General features: G+C 34.9%; 1 protein-coding gene across 1 annotated transcript in view; it reads left to right on the top strand.

Annotated features, from left to right (window-relative positions):
- LOC148166396 (ubiquitin-like protein 3) overlaps window positions 1-19,870 on the top strand; it is a 44,183-nt gene extending 24,313 nt beyond the window's left edge. Inside the window, exons 2-4 of the mRNA XM_088048634.1 lie at window positions 14,441-14,549; window positions 18,252-18,416; window positions 18,473-19,870. Of these exons, the coding sequence (XP_087904760.1) occupies window positions 14,441-14,549; window positions 18,252-18,416; window positions 18,473-18,537 (339 nt within the window). The 3' untranslated portion in view covers window positions 18,538-19,870. The remainder of the gene's footprint in view (window positions 1-14,440; window positions 14,550-18,251; window positions 18,417-18,472) is intronic.
- Window positions 19,871-20,002: the final 132 nt, after the last annotated feature.

Raw genomic sequence — 20,002 nt, 5'->3', positions numbered from 1 at the left:
TTCTCTCTAATATCTTTTCAGATCATTTTAGATTCTCAACTTTGTTAATGAGTTTTTGCAGTTCTTAGAGATTCTTTGGGAATCAGGATTAGATTTTCTGCCATTCTGTAGGACATTTCGGGATATTCCAATATTTTTCAGGATTTCTAAGAGACTGCTTCATTTACCCTGCCAGGTCTAGGTCTTGACCTTCTCAAGACGCATCAAACACTCCCAAAACTTAACACTCTCTCTGAATCTCTGCCACTTTAAGAACGAATCATCGTGTCATTGATCTCATTCAAATCACAAATTATGTTCGACAATTCAAGTGCAAGACATTAAACACTGAACGTTTGATTCATGACCCTTTCATCTCCATTCATGCAAATAATGTAGTTTCGCGGCAACTATTGGTTAACCTACATCTAACACGAATGCCGAATGTGTTATTACAATTACATATCGTGATATCAAATTGAAATAATTTTAATTACACACCGGTGGTGAAAATAAACAAACGTGTGTACGAAGGATTTACGATCGCGGCAACATCAATATTTCAACGATTAACAGGACGGCTATAGGTGCATTTCGGTGTGTTTGTCAATTTCCAATATTCCCAGGAATGGGATTGATGGTTACAGAGGAGATTTTTAATTTGTTTTCGAACGACACATATAAACATGTTATTAAAACCTGCGCCGTTTGTGAACGATCGATGCTTTTGGCCCTTATGGCAGAAACACTTAAAATTTGTCATTTTACGAGGTACATGAGATAGGGATGAGTCATTAACAGTTGGATTTATACTTCTGTCAATGACACCCCGCTGTCGTAAAGATTGGAGGTGATATCAACACGAATGATAATAATAATCCCAATAAAATTCGATAATGTTATTATTAATTGGAGGTTTGTCGGTCGAAGGGTAAGAAAAAGTATCTCCACGTATAACAATGGAGAAGACAGGCGGAAACCCCATATATGGGTTATTAGCCGCAGATGCACGCCACGATAAAAGGGAAGCAACGATAAAGAGAAATTACGATAGGAAAGAGTGTCAGCGACCGCTGAAATGAAAAAGTCCTGCAGCTTTTTGAGACAACTCGTGCATATAACCAGCTGACCCGTGCAATCCAGCAGGAATCATTTTCAAGAGAGGACATAAACTTCACTTGATAAGTGCAACGCGCTTTGCCCGGTTATCGATCCGCCGCCGGGGACTCCTCCCCTCTGACCCAGAACTAGGTTCCTTGTGTCATATACGCCCCTTTGCCTTTTCGCTCTCCAGGACTCATTTCGTTGATACTCCGGTCTCTTATTCATGTCAGCAAAGCCGTGGTCGTCAACCGATCCAAACATAAGAAAAGCAAACTCCCCGTCTTTGTTCCAGGTTTGATCGTCACATTACCAAAAGGAGAAAGAAGTGGAAAAGAGGAGAACGAAACGCTTTTTAATTAACATATCGCTTGCTCAATTTGCTTGTCTTTATTTCGACGGGAGATTAACGCGTCAGTGGTGGTTGTCGTTAACGGGATCCCCTATGTTGGGGGGCGCAACCCCTCGCCTTTAAAGCGAGGGAGATTAATTGTATTGAATTTCACCCCAAGAACTTGACATATTTCGTCGTTCGCGCTTGGATCATTGTGTATTGGAATTTATCGGTGGCATTGCCGCTTGTTTCCCAGGTAAATTTTATTTTTTCTACGATTCGAGAACGGAAATTACGCCCGGAAAACGACAAAAAACTCACATTTTTGTTATTATTAAATATTTAACCTTTTCACTGCGCAATGTTTTTTGAAAATTTTTTTAACTGTGCGCGGTTTGTCAGCTCCTGCGACAATATACGTTCCGAGCAGTTGATCGGTGTTTTGCCTTGGCGTATATTAACGTCTTGAGCACTTGACCGATTAACTAGTTTTACAAATGTTCATAGAGATTTTAATTTTCCACAACGTCAATATATTAAACAAGGTAACATTGAGATGAGAGCTGATTATTATGGTGATATTACCTGGCCCTTAGTTCGTATCTACTTTTAAACTGCGTGGATAAAAAGATGCATGGAATAGATTTCAAATGAATTTTAGTCGTAGACGGATATATACGTTCTGAGCAGGGAACGGTAAAAAAAAATGTATTTAAAAAAATGAAAGCTATTGTGACTGTGTATTTCTAAGAGGTAGATAACCATATTTGTGTCTTCAAAAAATTATGTTTTGAGCAGTTGACCACTTCTTAATCAATGCGAATATATCCGTTCGGAGCAGTTTGAGCGAAATATTATTTTGCGGATTTTTCCGGGCCGAGCAGTGTAAAGGTTAATAACAGTAAACAAACCGAGCTATTTTTGACACGCGAACTTGTCTGAAAGGTGCCAAGTACAAACCGATGATGCTCCGTCCGGGAGGACGATTTTCCCAGAAAATGCGTCAACACTTCGGGAATGCAGCAAGTCTGAAAATTCCCCGTATTTTCCCTAGAAAAGTTATCAGTTTCATACATGGTGTAGTTATAATGATATAAGCACGGAAAGCGGATATTTAGCGCACGCACACAAAGGAAAAATGAGCGTTTGTTTGAAACACCGTTGATAAAAAATTCAATGAACTAGTATACAGGGTGAGTCAAGCTTGATTAGTCCTTCTGTGACGCTTTTATAAAAAACTATTTTATATTTTTAAAAAGATCAATGTATGTGTTTGCATGCATAAAATGCATATCTTAAAAGTAATTTCAGTTGACTTGAAGTGCACTACTCTTGAGGGCCGCATTCAACTTTTTTTCTTTAAATGCAACCTACCACTTTTAGTGGAGGATTTTGATGAGTTATTTAATAAGCTATTCAAAACTATCAATTTTTATATTTTTGATTGTGGCGTTGTCAAGTTATGATTTTTTTCCGAAAATTGTTTTAGTCCGGTCAAAATAGACATTTCAAATGACGAAAATTTCGATAGAGTTGCATTTTGGTAGAGACCTTGGGTACACCTGTAGAATTAAAGTACCAAAAGTCCTCATAGATCCTATGTGTTCTAAAAAAGTTATTCAATGTCAACAGCCAAAATTTTCGTTGTTTTGGCTTTATCTTGAAAATGGTAAGTTTTATCAAAAATATAGGGATCATAATATTGTCTACAAAAATGGTTCTTATACTTTTTTTCCTAAAAATCACCATTCCTAAGATATCGCCATTTTAAAAGTTGATGAATTTACATTCTATCGAATTTCCGTAAAAAAGCAATACCGAAAAGCAGTAAGCAGATTTTGATGAAATTTGCAGAAACGCTTTATTTCAGCATAAAATTGAAATGATGAAAAGTTCATCAAGACATTAAAACTGGTTAGGTTTTCTTGAGGGCTTTTTGCTTCTTGAGAATTCTTTTAAGTGTGTTTTTATTGGAAAAAAAAGATTTTTAACAGTTACATTGACACACATTATACAGGGTCCGGCAACACTTGTGTCCACCCCCAAAATCACCTTTAATTTTAACGATGAAATTTTGAAAATTTGCATACGCTCACAGTTAACAAAGCTCTAGAAGCTGACGCAAACATTTGTTTTTTATCACTGATAGTTTTGGCGTCGCGACGCCTTAAAAATGTAATTTTTAGGTAATCGTGAGGATTTGTGATATCAACCCCTAATTTATTTTTTTTTTCAATATAAATGTGTTAAAAATATCTCAGTTGTTATTTTAGATTCAGTGCAAATTGTCTTCAAAATTTGAGAAAAAAATGCTGTTTTATCAAGTTAGTTTTCAATTTCATTACGTCAAAATTGGGAACTATGTTTACACCCATCTGTCAACATCTTGTGTCACAAATGACATCTATTCTTTGGCTCGCTTTAGATTGTAACAAAAGTCTTACTTGGTGAAATTGTCGCTTTGTCGATGTTAATTAACGATTTCTGGTGTCCATAAAGTGCAACATGTCCGTGTTAATCAAAATTAACCTTTATAAGAGTGAATGTAGTGACTTGTGAAATTTTGGTGTAAACGTAGTTTGCCACTGCGCCGTCATAATTTGGAAACTAACGGATCGATTTCAAGTCACTGCGTTAACGCAAATTTGCAACCGTTGCCAAGGTATGAGCAATGTGATTGGCGTTGCTATGTTGCAAATGGGATTTGCAGTAACGCAAGTCACACTTGAAATCGACCCCTAACTTGATAAAGCAGCGTTTTTTTTTCGCAAATTTTAATCACAATTTGTATTTGATTTAAAACAAAAACTCAAATATTTGTGTTACAGTTATGTCGAAAAAAATTTGAATTCGCGAATATTTCCGCAAAAACTCAAAAATCGCTAAAAATTATAATTCTTAGGCGTCGCGACGCTAAACAAACCGTGATAAAAAACAAATTTTTTTGTCAGCTTCTAGAGCTTCGTCAACTGTGAGCGTATGCAAATTTTCAAAATTTTGTATTTAAAATTAAAGACGATTTTGGGGGTGGACACAAGTGTTGCCGGACCCTGTATATCATTCTTAAGATTTTTTCGCTTTTTTTGCCACTTTTTTTCAAATAATATCAACTTGTTATACATCAAACTGGGTATTTTTTTATTTTGTAGGGAGGATGCTATGTTATAACTTGGTTTCAGTTTTTTGTATCGTAATTAAAGCAAAAAACAGGTTTTTAACCATGTTTTTTCATAATTTATACTCCTAAATCTTCATAGAATGTCACAAAAATTGGTTTGAACATTTGATATGTCAATATAAAGGGCGCTAACTTGACAAATTGTAATCGTTTACATTTGTTTAAATATTAATTGTTTTACAAAATGCGTAATATCTTCGAAATAAATACCTAAAAGCGTGCAATCTTTGGTAAATAAATAGAAAAAAATATTTACGTTGAATCCACCAACATTTTTTGCTTATAAACCTGTTTTTTTTATTATAAATTATTGTTTGCGAAGTTATTTGACCAGAACCCCTTTAAAAATTAAAAAAAAATCAAGTTCTGGCTATTTGTAATTTTTTTTTACATTTAAGTATAAAATTAATTTCTGGTCAAATCAAGACAAAATGCATAGTTTAGTTATTGAACGTTGAAGTTTTATCTTCATATCTCGGAAGGCAATGGTGCTGTCAATTTTTAAATCAGACACTTCAACTTCAAGAATTTTCGGAAAAAAAATCATAACTTGACAACGCCACGACCAAAAATTTAAAAGTTGATAGTTTTAATAACTAAATAACTCATCAAAATCCTCCACTAACAGTGGTAGGTTGCATTTAAAGAAAAAATGATGAATGCAGCCCTGCAAAAATGGTGCACTTCTGCCAACTGAAAATAATTTTAAGATATGCATGTTATTCAAACATAATAAAGATTCACGTTCAAATTTAGTAACTTTTATTTTTGAGCTGTGTAACTAAGGTTATAATTGTTCTAGGGTAATGTCTTGTAAAATAGATGTCATCCAAATGACAATTTTTGGTTTGTCATTGAAGGTAAATATTTATTTTCCAAACGAAAAAGAAGAAAATCATCAGAGCTCCGAATCAGATTCAAAACTAGTTCATCGATTTCATCTTCTGAATCTGACTTTGTTTTTGTTAGTGTTATAATGACTGATGGAATACTGTCTACAGTTGCGTCTCCCATGAGTGCTGACCAGTCTTGCTTAATTAATTTTTCGCAGTGTGAAATAAAGTTTTTTCAGTTGTTTGGTGCGCTTTGCGAAATTGATTTTAGCCATAAATTTCTGACTTTGTTCTTTCCGATCCTGTGTTCTTCCTTTTGAAACCGCTTGTCTTGTAATAGTTGATTCCATCTCGTTATATTGTCAAATTTGAATGACAAATTTATTTGATAGACAATGATGCCAATGTTTAATTCCTAGTTATTTCAGAAATTCAACGTAACGACCCAAAAGTATCTATTAGTTACTTCTACCGAACGTGAATCGCTAATATAGTATATCCGGTGAGAGATTGGGAGATTTCGACAGTTGACATATTGGTTGGCAGCAAATTATGCTACAAAATACACTAAAAACACTAAATTCCTACGCGACATGGGTTGACAGAGTTGTCAGTAACTGGGGTTATTTTGTTAATTTAAATTTAGCGCGTATGGTACACTTTTTATTGCGTATACTTCATATCAATTGATAGTGAGGTCCAAATGTCAAACTTGGCCCGAAATTTGGAAGTATCCCAAAAAATTGTGTGGAGGAATGTACTTCATAGGGACATTTTTATACACCAAAAGTTGACGACCTTGTCTGACAGCACTTTGACAGAAACGTCATCACTTCTAAACATTGACAATTGGCTTCCGTATTTACGGAAATTTGAAGTTTTCAAAGAAGTAGATTCTTTTTCTAGTTGTTGACAATGAAATTATAAAATTTGCGTGGCCCGTTTTCGTATGACTGAAATATTTAAGTTGTTAACTTATTAGAAGAACTGGTTAAAAGTGAAACACATGGAGAATTTAGCAAAGCTTTTAATGTTTACATAGTCAACTATAAAGTGTTCAATTCGTATTTAGGTAAATTCTAACTACCGCAACCATCGAAGATTTTGAATTGCTGAATTTGAATACGTCTATACCTCACATATCAAAAATTTCATGTTGTTTTAGTGTAGGAAATAAAATGTCGTCAAATTATGACCATGGGATTCACTCTGAGGTGCGGTTGTCAGCACAAAACTTCCCATTGCAAAGAAGTTTAACAAAGTTGTGTCCCTTTAATGGCGCATTTTTAAGATTTGCAGCAATTAGACGATTCCAAAAATGTTTTCCTTTACAAAAGTGATCACTTTTTTTAACGATATCGCAAATGTACACCAAACAGACTTTGCAATAACCAAACTATCAAAAAGAAAGAAATTGAATGTGGCCTGAAATACACCAAACATTAGGTCTACCTTTCTTGAATAGTGAAACTTACAGAAGAGTGAAGTTCATGGTGGCCAGACAATATTCCTCATCCTATTCATGCTCTAAAATTTTAAACAAAGTAAAGACCCTCTAGTGAAACCTTAAATGTCAACTTACACATTGGTACAGAGCAAATGAAGTCGAAATTGCTTTTTTTAACGTTGGCGCAAACATTTTCATCCGCTTACAATACACTTTTTGAAAACCAGAAAATGTCAATAATTAAACCTTTGACTACGTCATCCCCCTCTAATATCAGTTCACAAAAGATAAAAGTCAAGTTACCTTTGATTTCTGTAAAATCAGAGTGTCCATTTCAATCATCATTTCATGGGACTGTACTTTGAAGTTTGTTGTCAATGTCAGTTCAGTTTGTTTAATTTTAGTTTACCTTAGAGAACTTCTTAGTGTCTTGTTGAAACTTCCCAATGCAGAAATTATCTATTTCTTACGCTTTCTTGCAGAGTGAGTTAAAATTAAAGATTTCATTTTGAAATTTTGGCATTATAATTGTCAAATATCCATTTGGTTACCAATTTCACCAACTGTTCCGTTTAGGGTTATTTTTTATTGCCAACCATAGTAACTTTTATGTTTTGCGAATGGATATTACGTCATTACGTTGCAAGTAATACCAACTTTTCCAAAATGTGCTAGCATAGTACAATACACTGCTCAATGTGTATATAGGCTTTAACACAATGGGGGCCACACTATCAATTGGTATGAAATATAGATTTAGTGACTTTTCTGTCCATCAAACTCTCACTGTGCGAACTATACATTCATCTTTTCAAAAATATAAAATAGTTATTTGTTACAAAAGACTTGACTCACTCTGAAAATCGGTTGTATTATCCTGCGGAGGATGTATGCCAACTAATTTAATTAAAATGTTTATTGACTAGCGACAAACGCGACAGCTCTTCGCAAATTTATCGTTCTGTCACTTGACAGAAAGGCGACATTGCCGTTTCGGCACTGAACGCGAAAATTTGACATGACCTGCTTTCTTTGAAGGTTTCTCTTAACCAATGTGTGACATATGTACGCGAGACGCGAAAATAACCGTTTAAATTTAGATTGACGCTCTCTTTTATACGTATTTTTGTGTTTTTCTTTGTGCGTTAAACATCAATGAAGAGGACAAGGTTAGGAACCGTTTAAAAATACCAAAAGATCGATCAAATAAAAAACTTTCGGTTCTGTGATTATATTTCCTCGATATTTCTTCGTTTTAGATCAAGGATAACTTAAAGTAGATCAAGATTTGATGATTCGCTTTCGGGGCTTTGGTAGCGACGAAAGCAATAATTATATTTTATGGGCGGCGCAAAATATGGGACAGTTTATATAAAGAAATATGGGAAATTGCGACGACAATACCGAACGGTAATTTCTTGGTGGAACTTTGTTCTTTTGAACGGCGAAATTCGATGAATGAGCGTCTTCCGGTGCAGTTGTTATCAATTTGGTTGTATAAAATCTGGAACACGTTGTATTATTTTGTCGGCAATACTATAATTTGCAAATTGCGGCAAGAGCCGGCAATTTAAGTCGTGCTTCCAGGGCACGGTTCGAACGCTTATTTTGAACAGGTTCGCGTGACCTCACCGAAGAATACCAATACAAACTAAACGATAAATATTTTTCGTTGTGTCCATGCAAATCACTCCCGCATTAAAACGCCGCACAGACACGCGTCCGAGGGCGTTGTTTACGAAAGTCTGTGAGCAAACAATGCGGAAATACGCGGATAAATGGTGCTAGTTCGGTTTTGATAGAACGTTCGGAAAGAGCTAATTAAAATTCCTTTTTTGTGGCTTAATGGGTAATGACTAGACCATGCGGTGTGGTAACAGATCTCCGAGAGCATAATACCAGTCGGAGTCTTCCCACAATTTCACAAGTCGTGGGCGTTTTAACCCGTTAGGTCAAGCCTTTAATACGGTCTTTCGTATATAGCGCTCACCTAGAAATTAAATTGTTTTTACCCTGACGGTATACAATCACCCGGCGCGGCAAGAACGCGCCTTTAATTGCGGACTAAATAACTTGGAATTAAACCGGCGAGAGGCTCGGATTTGATTTTTCATTCATTCGGGGCGGACGCTTTTATATGGACATAAAGGAGAATCCTTTTTTCGAATCTTCTCAAAGGGAAATACTTTTAGATGAATTACGAAATATTTAGTCCACACTTCTTTTCCGACTGGAGAAGTTGGTTCGCAGTGGCTTTCAGATGAAATTCGTGTCGGAATTAGCACCACCGCCCCAGTTTTGACCAATGAAAACTAAATTTTCGCGAGATTTGAGCAAGAAGCCGACGTACGTTCACTTTTGGTTGGCTTTCAACTGTTTTTGTTGCACTGAAAGTCTCTTTCGCGTTTTTTTTTGTATGCAACCATTATGGCACATTTAATTAAACGTTTGCTTAAATATAAAACTAGATAACTACTCGTAAAACAACCCAACAAAATTTGGACAGATTATTATTTTTGATATGTTGACTGACTGCCCCAAATCTCAATTAGAAATTTTCATTTTCACGAAAAGCCAAGAATGTCTAATATTTTCTATTCGGATGTGTAAATTTAATAGTTTTAATGCTAGGGTAACGAAATTTGGGCAGATTACTACTTTTGATCTGTTGACTAACTGTTCGAAATCTTAAATTTTTTGGGCAACAGGGACGGATTTTCGAATTTTTCATTTTTAAAACGAGGCAAAATTGTTCAATATTTTCCATTCGAACTTGTAAGTTTGGTAGTTTTGATGGTAGAACAACGAAATTTGGACAGATTACTATCTTTGATCTGTTGACTGAGTGTTCTAAATCTTAATTTTTTTGAGCAATAGGGACGGATTTTAGAACTTTTCATGTTCACGACGAGTCAAAAATGTCCAATATTTTCCATTCGGACATGTAATTTTGGTAGTTTTGATGCTAGGGCAACGAATTTTCGGCAGATTACTATTTTTGACCTGTTGACTGTCTGTCTCAAATCTCAATTTTTTTGAACAACAGGAACGGATTGTAGAAATTTTTAGTTTCAAGACGAGCCAAAAATGTCCAATATTTTCCATTTCAACATGTAATTTATTTTTGACATGTTGACTATTTGTTCCAAATTTCAACTTTTTTAAGCAACAGGGACGGATTTTAGAATTTTTCAGTTTGAGGACGAGCCAAAAATTTCCAGTATTTTTGTTTCGTACTTGTAATTTTGGTAGTTTTGATGTTAGGGCAACGAAATTTGGCCAGATTACTATTTTTGACATGTTGACTGTTTGTCCCAAATTTCAAATTTTTTGAGTAGCAGGGACGGATTTTAAAAAGTTTCATTTTCAAGACGAACCAAAAATGTTCAATATTTTCCATTAGGACGTGTAATTTTTATAGTTTTGATGGTAGGGTAACGAAATTTGGACATATTACTATTTTTCTCATGTTGACTATTAGTTCCAAATTTCAACTTTTTTAAGCAACAGGGACGGATTTTAGAATTTTTCAGTTTGAGGACGAGCCAAAAATTTTCAGTATTTTTGTTTCGTACTTGTAATTTTGGTAGTTTTGATCTTAGGGCAACGAAATTTGGCCAGATTACTATTTTTGACATGTTGACTGTTTGTCCCAAATTTCAAATTTTTTTAGTAGCAGAGACGGATTTTAAAAAGTTTCATTTTCAAGACGAACCAAAAATGTTCAATATTTTCCATTCGGACGTGTAATTTTGGTAGTTTTGATGGTAGGATAAAGAAATTTGGACATATTACTATGTTTTTCATGCTGACTATTTGTTCCAAATTTTAAATTTTTTGAGCAACAGGGACGGATTTTAGAATTTTTCATTTTGAAGACGAGTCAAGAATTTCCAATATTTTCCATTTGGACGTGTAATTTTGGTAGTTTTGATGCGGGGCAACGAAATTTGGAGACATTACTAGCTCTGACTTGTTTATGGTTTGTCTTAAATTCCAAAGTTTTTGGGTCACAGGGACGGATTTTTGAAATTTTTATTTTTAAGACGAGTCAAAAATGTCCAGTATTTTCCATTCGGACGTGTAATTTTCGTACTTTTAATGCTAGGGCAACAAAATTTTTACAGATTACTATTTTTGATATGTTGACTGTCAGTTCCAAATTTAATTTTTTGAGCAACAGGGACGGATTTTTTAATTTTTCCTTTTCAAGACGACCAAAAATGTCCAATATTTTCTCTTTTAGAACCTGTAATTTTAACAGTTTTGATGCTAGGGCAACGAAATTTGGACAGATTACCATTTTTGACCTGTTGACTGTCTGTCGCAAATCTCAAATTTTTTGAACAACAGGGACGGATTTTAGAAATTTTTATTTTCAAGGGGAGCTAAACATCTCTAATATTTTGAGCAAGAAGCCGACGTACGTTCACATTTGGTTGGCTTTCAACTTTTCAGTTATTTCTCGCACCGAACATCTCATTTGCGTTTTTCTTTTTATGCAACCATGATGGCACATTTAATTAAACGTTTGCTTAAATATAAAACTGCCATTCAAGATAACTACTCGTAAAACGCGCATTAAACGGTGTTGTTTCAGTCTCGGAATTATTTACTGTTGTTAAATGTAACACTAATTTACGTCTATATTTGTTTAATCGTTTAAGTCGACTTAACACTGCAATATCCATCGATTTTTCACACATGTATCTGTTTAGATAACCCCAGCGGCTGATAATATTTTCTGCGAATCCTTCGTTTTGTTGTCTCTTGGTTTCTTGGGATTGCTTATTTATTTAGATATTTGGACTTTTTGCTGGCTGAATATACGAATGGACGTAAATAGACGGCAATCCGCGAAGTGGTAAACGAGTTAATTTTGTCCTAACATCTTCCGTTTAAGAACTGGAAGACCTTCAAGTTGACCAATGAGAAGCAGTAGCGCAGGGGAGGAAAAACACTAAATCAAATTATTTTGAATTGGCAGTCTTGTTTTCTTTATTATTAAAACGGTAAATTACACATTTCAAAAGTTTGCCGTTTCGACAATTTGAGGTTTTCTCTTTATTACACTTTTTTATATTCTCATTCTTTCCTTTCATCTGCATTTACCGGCGGCACGTAATTTGATGCAACTTAAAGGTGCGTCCTCACTTGTAACAGAACATCGTAACGTAACATCGCCGCGTATCAATGTGGACGGGTACTCCGTAACAACGCAACACCGTAACATCGTAACATCGGAGCGTTCCATCGCTTGTCGGTTTTTCAGCGTCACATCAAAGGAATGTTACGCGACCATGATGGAGTGTTGGTTACACGTGTGGACGGCATGTGCAACATCAATGCGTAACTTTCGTAACATTCTCGTAAAGTTTTTATATAAGCTACTAACTGCTTGAAATTTCAAGTCCAACAGTAACTCTTTTCCACCATATGCAGTTCTACTGTAAAATAAGCGATTCTGCCAATATCGTCGTTGTCTAGGTTTTTTTTTCTTCATTATTAAATGATGAATAACAATGTAAGCCGCAGCAGCAACATCCATCTTGATGCAGTGGACGATATTAACTGAAGAAATCGGAACGGCATAATGTTCGCTTCTATGTTACGATGCGATGTTGCGATACGCGTCAAAAATCATTATATCGTAACTTCATCGCGTACCACAAAAATGTTACGCGACGAGGTTACGTTACGATGTTCTGTTACAAGTGAGGACGCACCTTAAGAATCCGCTTGTTTTGATGCTAAATGACGATTTTTTTGTCCATTCTGGCCGTTTCTGGGTTGGATTCGCAGAGTAGAACTTGAAATTTAGAAAACTACTAGTTTTTTATTAAGATTCAACTTTTAAATTGCGAGAAAACTGCGGAACTCACGAAATCTACAAAATTCATAGAGAAATTTGCTTTTTTGGCCGTTTTCTGGGTTGGATTCGCAGAATAGAGGTTGAAATCTAGCAAACTACTAGTTTTTATCAAGATTCAACGGCTAAATCGCGAGAAAACTGCAGAAGTCTTCACGAAATCTGCAAAATTCGTAGAGAAATCCGCTTATTTTGATGCTAAATGACGATTTCTTTGGGAAGTCGAAAGACTATCAGTGAAACCCCCTGTATACCTTGAAATACCTCGCACTTATTTCCGATATCATAATCCACGTCTGCTGTTGCATCATCCGTCGATCGGACTTTCCATCGCAGCTGTACGATACCAGCCTCAAATATTCACTGAATAATTAAATGTATCGACGTCTCTTTACCTCCACCTATCGTTTCTAATAAGGGAGGCTCTCTGTTTTTTCCGCTTGATTATGTCCTCGACACAAAGTCTGATTTATGCGCAGGAAAAGTTCGGTAACTGGACGACTTTGTTCTCATCCAAGTCGTTAAGTTATCGATCCCGTACACAAATTGGATTTAGTGAATTACTTTAGCGATATTACTAGGAAGTTTTGCGGTCCGGGGGTTACCTGGAGCTGAAAGAAAGGAAATTCCGCCCGAACAACCGAAGGGAATAAATAAGCTCGTTCGCTGGGAATCGAAGTAACGAGCGGGTTTTTCCGATAAAAGAAATTAACGTTTTTGCATGTTATCCTCCCGTTAAAGTGTTTGTAATTGCGACGGGAAAATGTTCGAAGGTTATATTTATTCCGTTAAAGTAATTTCTCATGAATTTTTAAGAAGCCTTCAGCGGAAATTACTTTAAGATCCTCTCGAGTATATCGTGTGGATTTCGAGGAAGGGCGATGCTGAAATTGTTTGTCACCAAGGGAAGATTCGAAATAAGTTTAATAATCATTTTTGTTGCGGTAGAAGTTTGATGACTTCCGGAGTTTGGGTTGGAAAGGTCGAACTTTACTCGAGCTTTTTGATGTTGGTTTTTAATTTTGAATGTTTGAGAACGAAGCTTTCGGGAATTCCGTTCAATATTCGATGTGATGTTACTGGTGATCGAAAGCTTTTAATATTATAGATTGCTCTCGAATTGTAGATTCGCTCGCTTCGCTCGCCGTTTTAATAAAACGCGAATTTTAAATTCCGCACGGATTATAACGGACAGGTCACATAGTTCGAGCTTTATTTGCTGCGCCCTCTTCATTCTTCTTTTATTGCATGTAAAAACTGATAATTTCTTGCAGGAAGTTATGAAGATTAAACCGTTTCCGCTAATCTCCAATCTGCATAAGCAAGTAAATAAAATCAAAATTAATTTAATAAAGGAGGAATTCCAAAATGGGAATTCCTGGTGGATTCTCCCAAGGTCGCCGAACTTGACTTGATGAGGGTGTGCTTTGTGCCGTCATTTTTCGGTAGCTGAATCATCAATTAAAAATTCAAGACGTGCCTAATCGTGCATTAATTGTCCCATCGCTTCCTCCAGTCTCCGGAAATTTAATACTACATGTAATCACTTCGTTTCTCTGTAATCATCTAGTTTCTCCGACGTTTGAATATTTAAGTCGAATCGATATAATAACTAGATACTCTCGACTTTGCAAGTGTTGTGTACATTTTACTCCTCACAAAGGGATCACGTGGCATTTATTCCGGGTTTTTGTTTCAGATAAACCTGCGGCTGATCCTCGTCAGCGGGAAGACAAAAGAGTTCCTGTTCAGTCCAAGCGATTCAGCTGGTGATATTGCACAACACGTCTTCGACAACTGGCCAGAAGGTAACGGATTATTTATTGTTGTTCATTTGAAAACATACAATGCAGGTTTGGGCGTCGTTAATTCCGGGCGGCGCTCGTTTTTTAAGCCAGCAGGTTTTGTGGGGAAAATTCTCGAAAACTCATCATTTTCCTACAGTATTGATCTTATTGACTGACTAATTTCGAGTGCGGCTTATCGATATATTACTTTACTACGTGAAGGGAATTTCTAGACCTTCAAAAAGAACTATTTCACTTCGCAGCGATATTTCATGGAACAAATCGAATTGTAATGCTTTCACAAGGAATTGAGTGTAACCGTCTAAAACGAGTTAACAAAGAAAACACATTTAATATCGGCGCTCGTGTTGGCAGCCAAAGTATTCCACAAAAGAAGTGTCAAAAAATATTCATATTGTTGTGTTTGACAGTTAAAACAAAATCACGGTTCGGAGGCAAAGAGCGATAAAATCAAAAGTTAAAAGCCCTCATTTATGCGCCACTGATTGAATTTCCAATAAACGGAGCTGCCGTCAATCAGGCAAAGACCTACAAGAAATGAATAATGCCGCACTGATACGTACAGGCTCCCACTTTGTATCATAATCGGATGAAAAATCAATCAATGGCAAGGCAAGTTTTAATACCATCAAAAGCAACATCCGTTGCAGGTTGCGTTTATTCTCTGACGAAACGGTACGACTTTGCATGTGAACAATTGCTTGAAATTTATCTATTGTGCGAGCAAGAAACTGCTGTTTATTCACACGAGGTAAAAACGCAATGAATTGCATAATGTGGCGCTCAGGAGGTTGAAAAAATGATCGCAAGCGGTTAAAGTTATCTTCCCGGGCAAACAAATCTAGTGCAATAAAAGCAAAAAGCAAACTTGGATTTTTAAGTATTAGTGTGTTATTAAAATATTGCGTGTATAAAAATAAACGGATTGAGTTTCTGCAACAGATGTTAATGTTTATAGTTTCGGCATCGCAACAATTAAACTGTTCAATAGAATATAGACAAAATTATCTTGGCATGAAAAGCGAAGAGGGGCCAACATGCTGTTTTTAAAGAATAAAAATGTCAGTTTTTTTTTAATTTTTATTTTCAAGAATTTTTTTTAATAGTTTCCACTTTGACCTGTAGTTTTGGCAGAATTGACGCTAGGTCAAGTGTCAAGTGTCTGTTCCAAATCTCAAATCTTTTGAGCAACAGGGACGGATTTTAGAAATTTTCTTTTTCAAGAGGAGCTAAACAGGCCCAATATTTTCCATTCGCACATGTAATTTTGGTAGTTTTGATGGTAGGGCAACAAAATTTAGACAGATTACTAGTATTGACATGTTGACTGTTTATTCCAAATTTCAACTTTTTTGAGACGCAGGGACGGATTTTAGAAATTTTCTTTTTCAAGGCGAGGCAATAATGTCTAATATTTCGTATTGGGATGGAAATTTAGTAGTTTTAATGCTAGGACAACGAAATTTGGACAGATTACTATTTTTGATCTGTTGACTATTGGTTCTAAATCTAAAATTTTTTGAGCAACAGGGACGGATTTTAGAAATTTTTATTTTTAAGACGAGTAAGAATATCCAATAGATTCCATTCGGACATGTAATTTTAGTAGTTTTGATGGTAGGGCAACGAAATTTGGACTGATTAGTATTTTTGACATGTTGACTGTTTGTTCCAAATTTCAACTTTTTTGAGCACAAGGGACGGATTTTAGAATTTTTCATTTTCAAGACGAGGCAATAATGTCTAATATTTTCAATTCGGATGGTAAATTTAATAGTTTTATTGCTAGGGCAACGAAATTTGGACAGATTACTATTTTTGATCTGTTGACTATTTGTTCTAAATCTTAAATTTTTTGAGCAACAGGGACGGATTTTAAAAATCTTAATTTTTAAGACGAGCAAAAATATCCAATAGATTCCATTCGGACATGTAATTTTGATAGTTTTGATGGTAGGGCAACGAAATTTGGACAGATTACTGTTTTGACATATTGACTGTTTGTTCCAAATTTCAACTTTTTTGAGCAAAAGGGACGGATTTTAGAATTTTTCATTTTCAAGAGGAGGCAAAAATGTCCAACATTTTTTATTCGCACATGTAATTTTGGTAGTTTTGATGCTAGGGCAACGAAATTTGGACAAATTACTATTTTGGATCGGTTGACTGTCTATTCCAAATCTTAAATTTTTTGAGCAACAGGAACGGATTTTACAATTTTTCATTTTCAAGTCGAAGCAATAATGTCTAATATTTTCAATTCGGATGTGTAAATTTAATAGTTTTATTGCTAAGGCAACGAAATTTGGACAGATTACTATTATTGATCTGTTGACTTCCTGTTCTAAATCTTAAATTTTTTGAGCAACAGGGACGGATTTTAGAAATTTTCTTTTTCAAGACGAGGCAATAATGTCTAATATTTCCTATTGGGATGTAAATTTAATAGTTTTAATGCTAGGGCAACGAAGTTTGGACAGATTACTATTTTTGATCTGTTGACTATCTGTTCCAAATCTTAAATTTTTTGAACAACAGGGACGAATTTTAGAAATTTTTATTTTTAAGACGAGCAAAAATATCCAATAGATTCCATTCGGACATGTAATTTTGGTAGTTTTGATGGTAGGGCAACGAAATTTGGACATATTACCATTTTTGACATATTGACTATTTGTTCCAAATTTCAACTTTTTTGAGCAAAAGGGACGGATTTTAGAATTTTTCATTATCAAGACGAGACAAAATTGTCCCATATTTTTTATTCGCACATGTAATTTTAGTAGTTTTGATGGCAAGGCAACGAAATTTGGACAGATTTTTATTTTTGACATGTCGACTATTTGTCCAAAATTTCATCTTTTTTGAGCAACAGGGACGGATTTTAGAATTTTTCATTTTGAGGACGAGCCAATTTCCAATATTTTTCATTCGTACCTGTAATTTTATTAGTTTTAATGGCAGAGCAACGAAATTTGGACATATTACTATTTTTGATCTGTTGAGTATCTGTCCCAAATCTTAAATTTTTTAAGCAACAGAGACGGATTTTAGAAATTTTAATTTTCAAGACTAGCCAACAATCAACTCTTCTCTCCTCGTTTAGCGAGCGGAAAACCTTGACGCTTTTTGTACAATCTTATAAAAACCATTTGTCTGTCGATCTGCATAAAATCTTCATAAATAAACGTGTTTTCTTATAGCTAACGCATAAAATGTATGCCAAATATAGGCGATTAAGCGCCGAACCGGTCAGATTTTGCAAGAAACAGCGATAGAAAGCTGAAATTTTGTAAGTTTAATAAATAAGTGTTACAATTTGTCATCAGCGTTTTCGGGGCTTGTGAAATTGAGTTTTTTTGGTATTTTTAGATATCAGAACGTTGTTATGTCAGTGATATGACTTTTATCTTGTCGACTGGAGCGTAATGAAAAGTTATCGAGGACCCTGTTTAATTTAGAAATGACAAAGAACAAATATTTGCGATAAATAATAAGAAATTGGCTCTTCCTGGTTGAAAAAGGTCGATGAAAAATCTGTTTGTGGATACTTTTTCCGGAAAACAGTGTTCCCGTCAGAGTATGTAAATGGGGGTTATCAAAAACAAAGCAGCGCGGAATCGTCGCTGACAAATGCAGAAAATGTTTTTATTGGAAGTCGTCATTTTTCTCCGCATTTTAAAAGTGGTGGTGTTTTTTCAGATTGGTGTCAGGAAGCTGTTTCAAAGGCTGAAATACTCCGACTTATTTATCAGGGTCGTTTCCTCCATAGTAATGTAACATTAGGAGCTCTAGGACTGCCATTCGGGAAGACTACAGTGATGCATCTCGTTCCGAGAGAGAACTTGCCCGAGCCTAATTCTCAAGGTGCGTGTTTTCAAAATGATTATAATTATTATGAGTTAACGTGTTGTGTGTTGCAGATCAACGACAAAAGAGCAAAGGCGGCAACAGCAGTTGTTGTTCGGCTTCTTGCTGCATTTTGTAAAAAGGTGATACAAAAATAGTAAAAGAAATCTCGGATGTACTTTAGCTGTCATATCCATGATTGATACAATAAAAAGTGCAAGGAACTACGTGCATAACTGCATAAGTAATGTTGTGATATCAGTGTTAAATTCGATACTCATGTGCCAGACTAGACTGTGTGTTTGTTTTATCGATGAAAATCGTCTCATCCATTATTCATTGTTATAATTTTTAGCGTATTTATATAGTTATATTGTTTTATACTTTAATGAGAATAGATTATTTTTATCATCTCATCTTTAGACATTAGCTGAAGCTGTAAATTATCAAATTTTTAACATGAGCGCCCCTTACTTTTGTAAAAACATTTCAACTAGGTCATTTTTTAATGTACTTTTTGTATAAATATATGTCGGAACAGTGATGTACAACAGTAATTGTATTCTCATTCGATTACTTCGCCCCTCTGTTGCTAAAACGACTTACTGTTGGTGTCTCGGATAATAAAAACGTTTCATTTCAGTATTAAATTCGACTTTTCGTTTGTCTGTATTTTATAATAAAATCTGTACGTTTTTTAAATTGATAGTTTTATTTTTTATATTGATTTCAAGATGGTTCATGTATATTAAGAAATTATAGAATAGAAAGAATATGTGTTTATATATACTTGAATCAAAGTATTACTTAAGTAGATTCGCAGTTACCTATTGTAACTATTATTGAAAGATGTACATTTGAACAAATTTTAGTAGATCTAAGTCCTTAAGCCCAGTTCATCCCTCCATGTGTTCCATTACTCATTATTTATTTTCATTCAACTATTTCCCTTTCATTATCAACAAAAATAGATACACAGGGTGGTCCAAATTTAGAGAGTATGTAGATGTCTATATAATGTTATGTATGTTACATAAGTACAAATTGGCCCTGGACCAGCATCACTTGAGTTGTTGCTTTAATACACCACTTTCGTTTTCGTTCATTGACGACACCACCAGCCTTTTGTGTCACCCATTAGGTGTGTATTTAAACAACGATACTCATGTTCTTTGATTTCAATCAATGTCATCGTAGAAAAAATTACCATAATGTATGTTTATATAAACTTAACAGTACCGTTTATAGTGAGATGGTGTATGGAAAGAGATGACTTGTAAACAGATAAACTAGTCTCGGATTGAATATATTTACTCTGAACTCATGGCGTTAAGACTTTAATCACAATTTGTCTATATTTCAATGAATGTAAATATCATTGTACTAGATTTATCAAATTGTAATTTTGTTTTTATAATACTTGTTCAACATAATTTTGTTTAAATTATACAAATAGAATAAAGTGATTTTAACATTGTGTTTTATTCGCCTCTAAAAAGTAAATATTTGGAAATTTTGCCTGCGATTTCCTGCTCGCTATCTACGAAAGCTACCACAGACCACAGAGCTGGTGTTACCAAGAATCTCATGTTTATTTAAACAAT

Source organism: Gnatocerus cornutus, unplaced genomic scaffold, assembly GCF_029298725.1.
Source record: "Gnatocerus cornutus isolate USDA-ARS CGAHR unplaced genomic scaffold, icGnaCorn1.1 ctg00000023.1, whole genome shotgun sequence".
NCBI lineage: Eukaryota > Metazoa > Arthropoda > Insecta > Coleoptera > Tenebrionidae > Gnatocerus > Gnatocerus cornutus.
The sequence above is the reverse complement of the archived record's forward strand: the minus strand, read 5'-3'. Positions and strand labels throughout refer to the sequence as shown.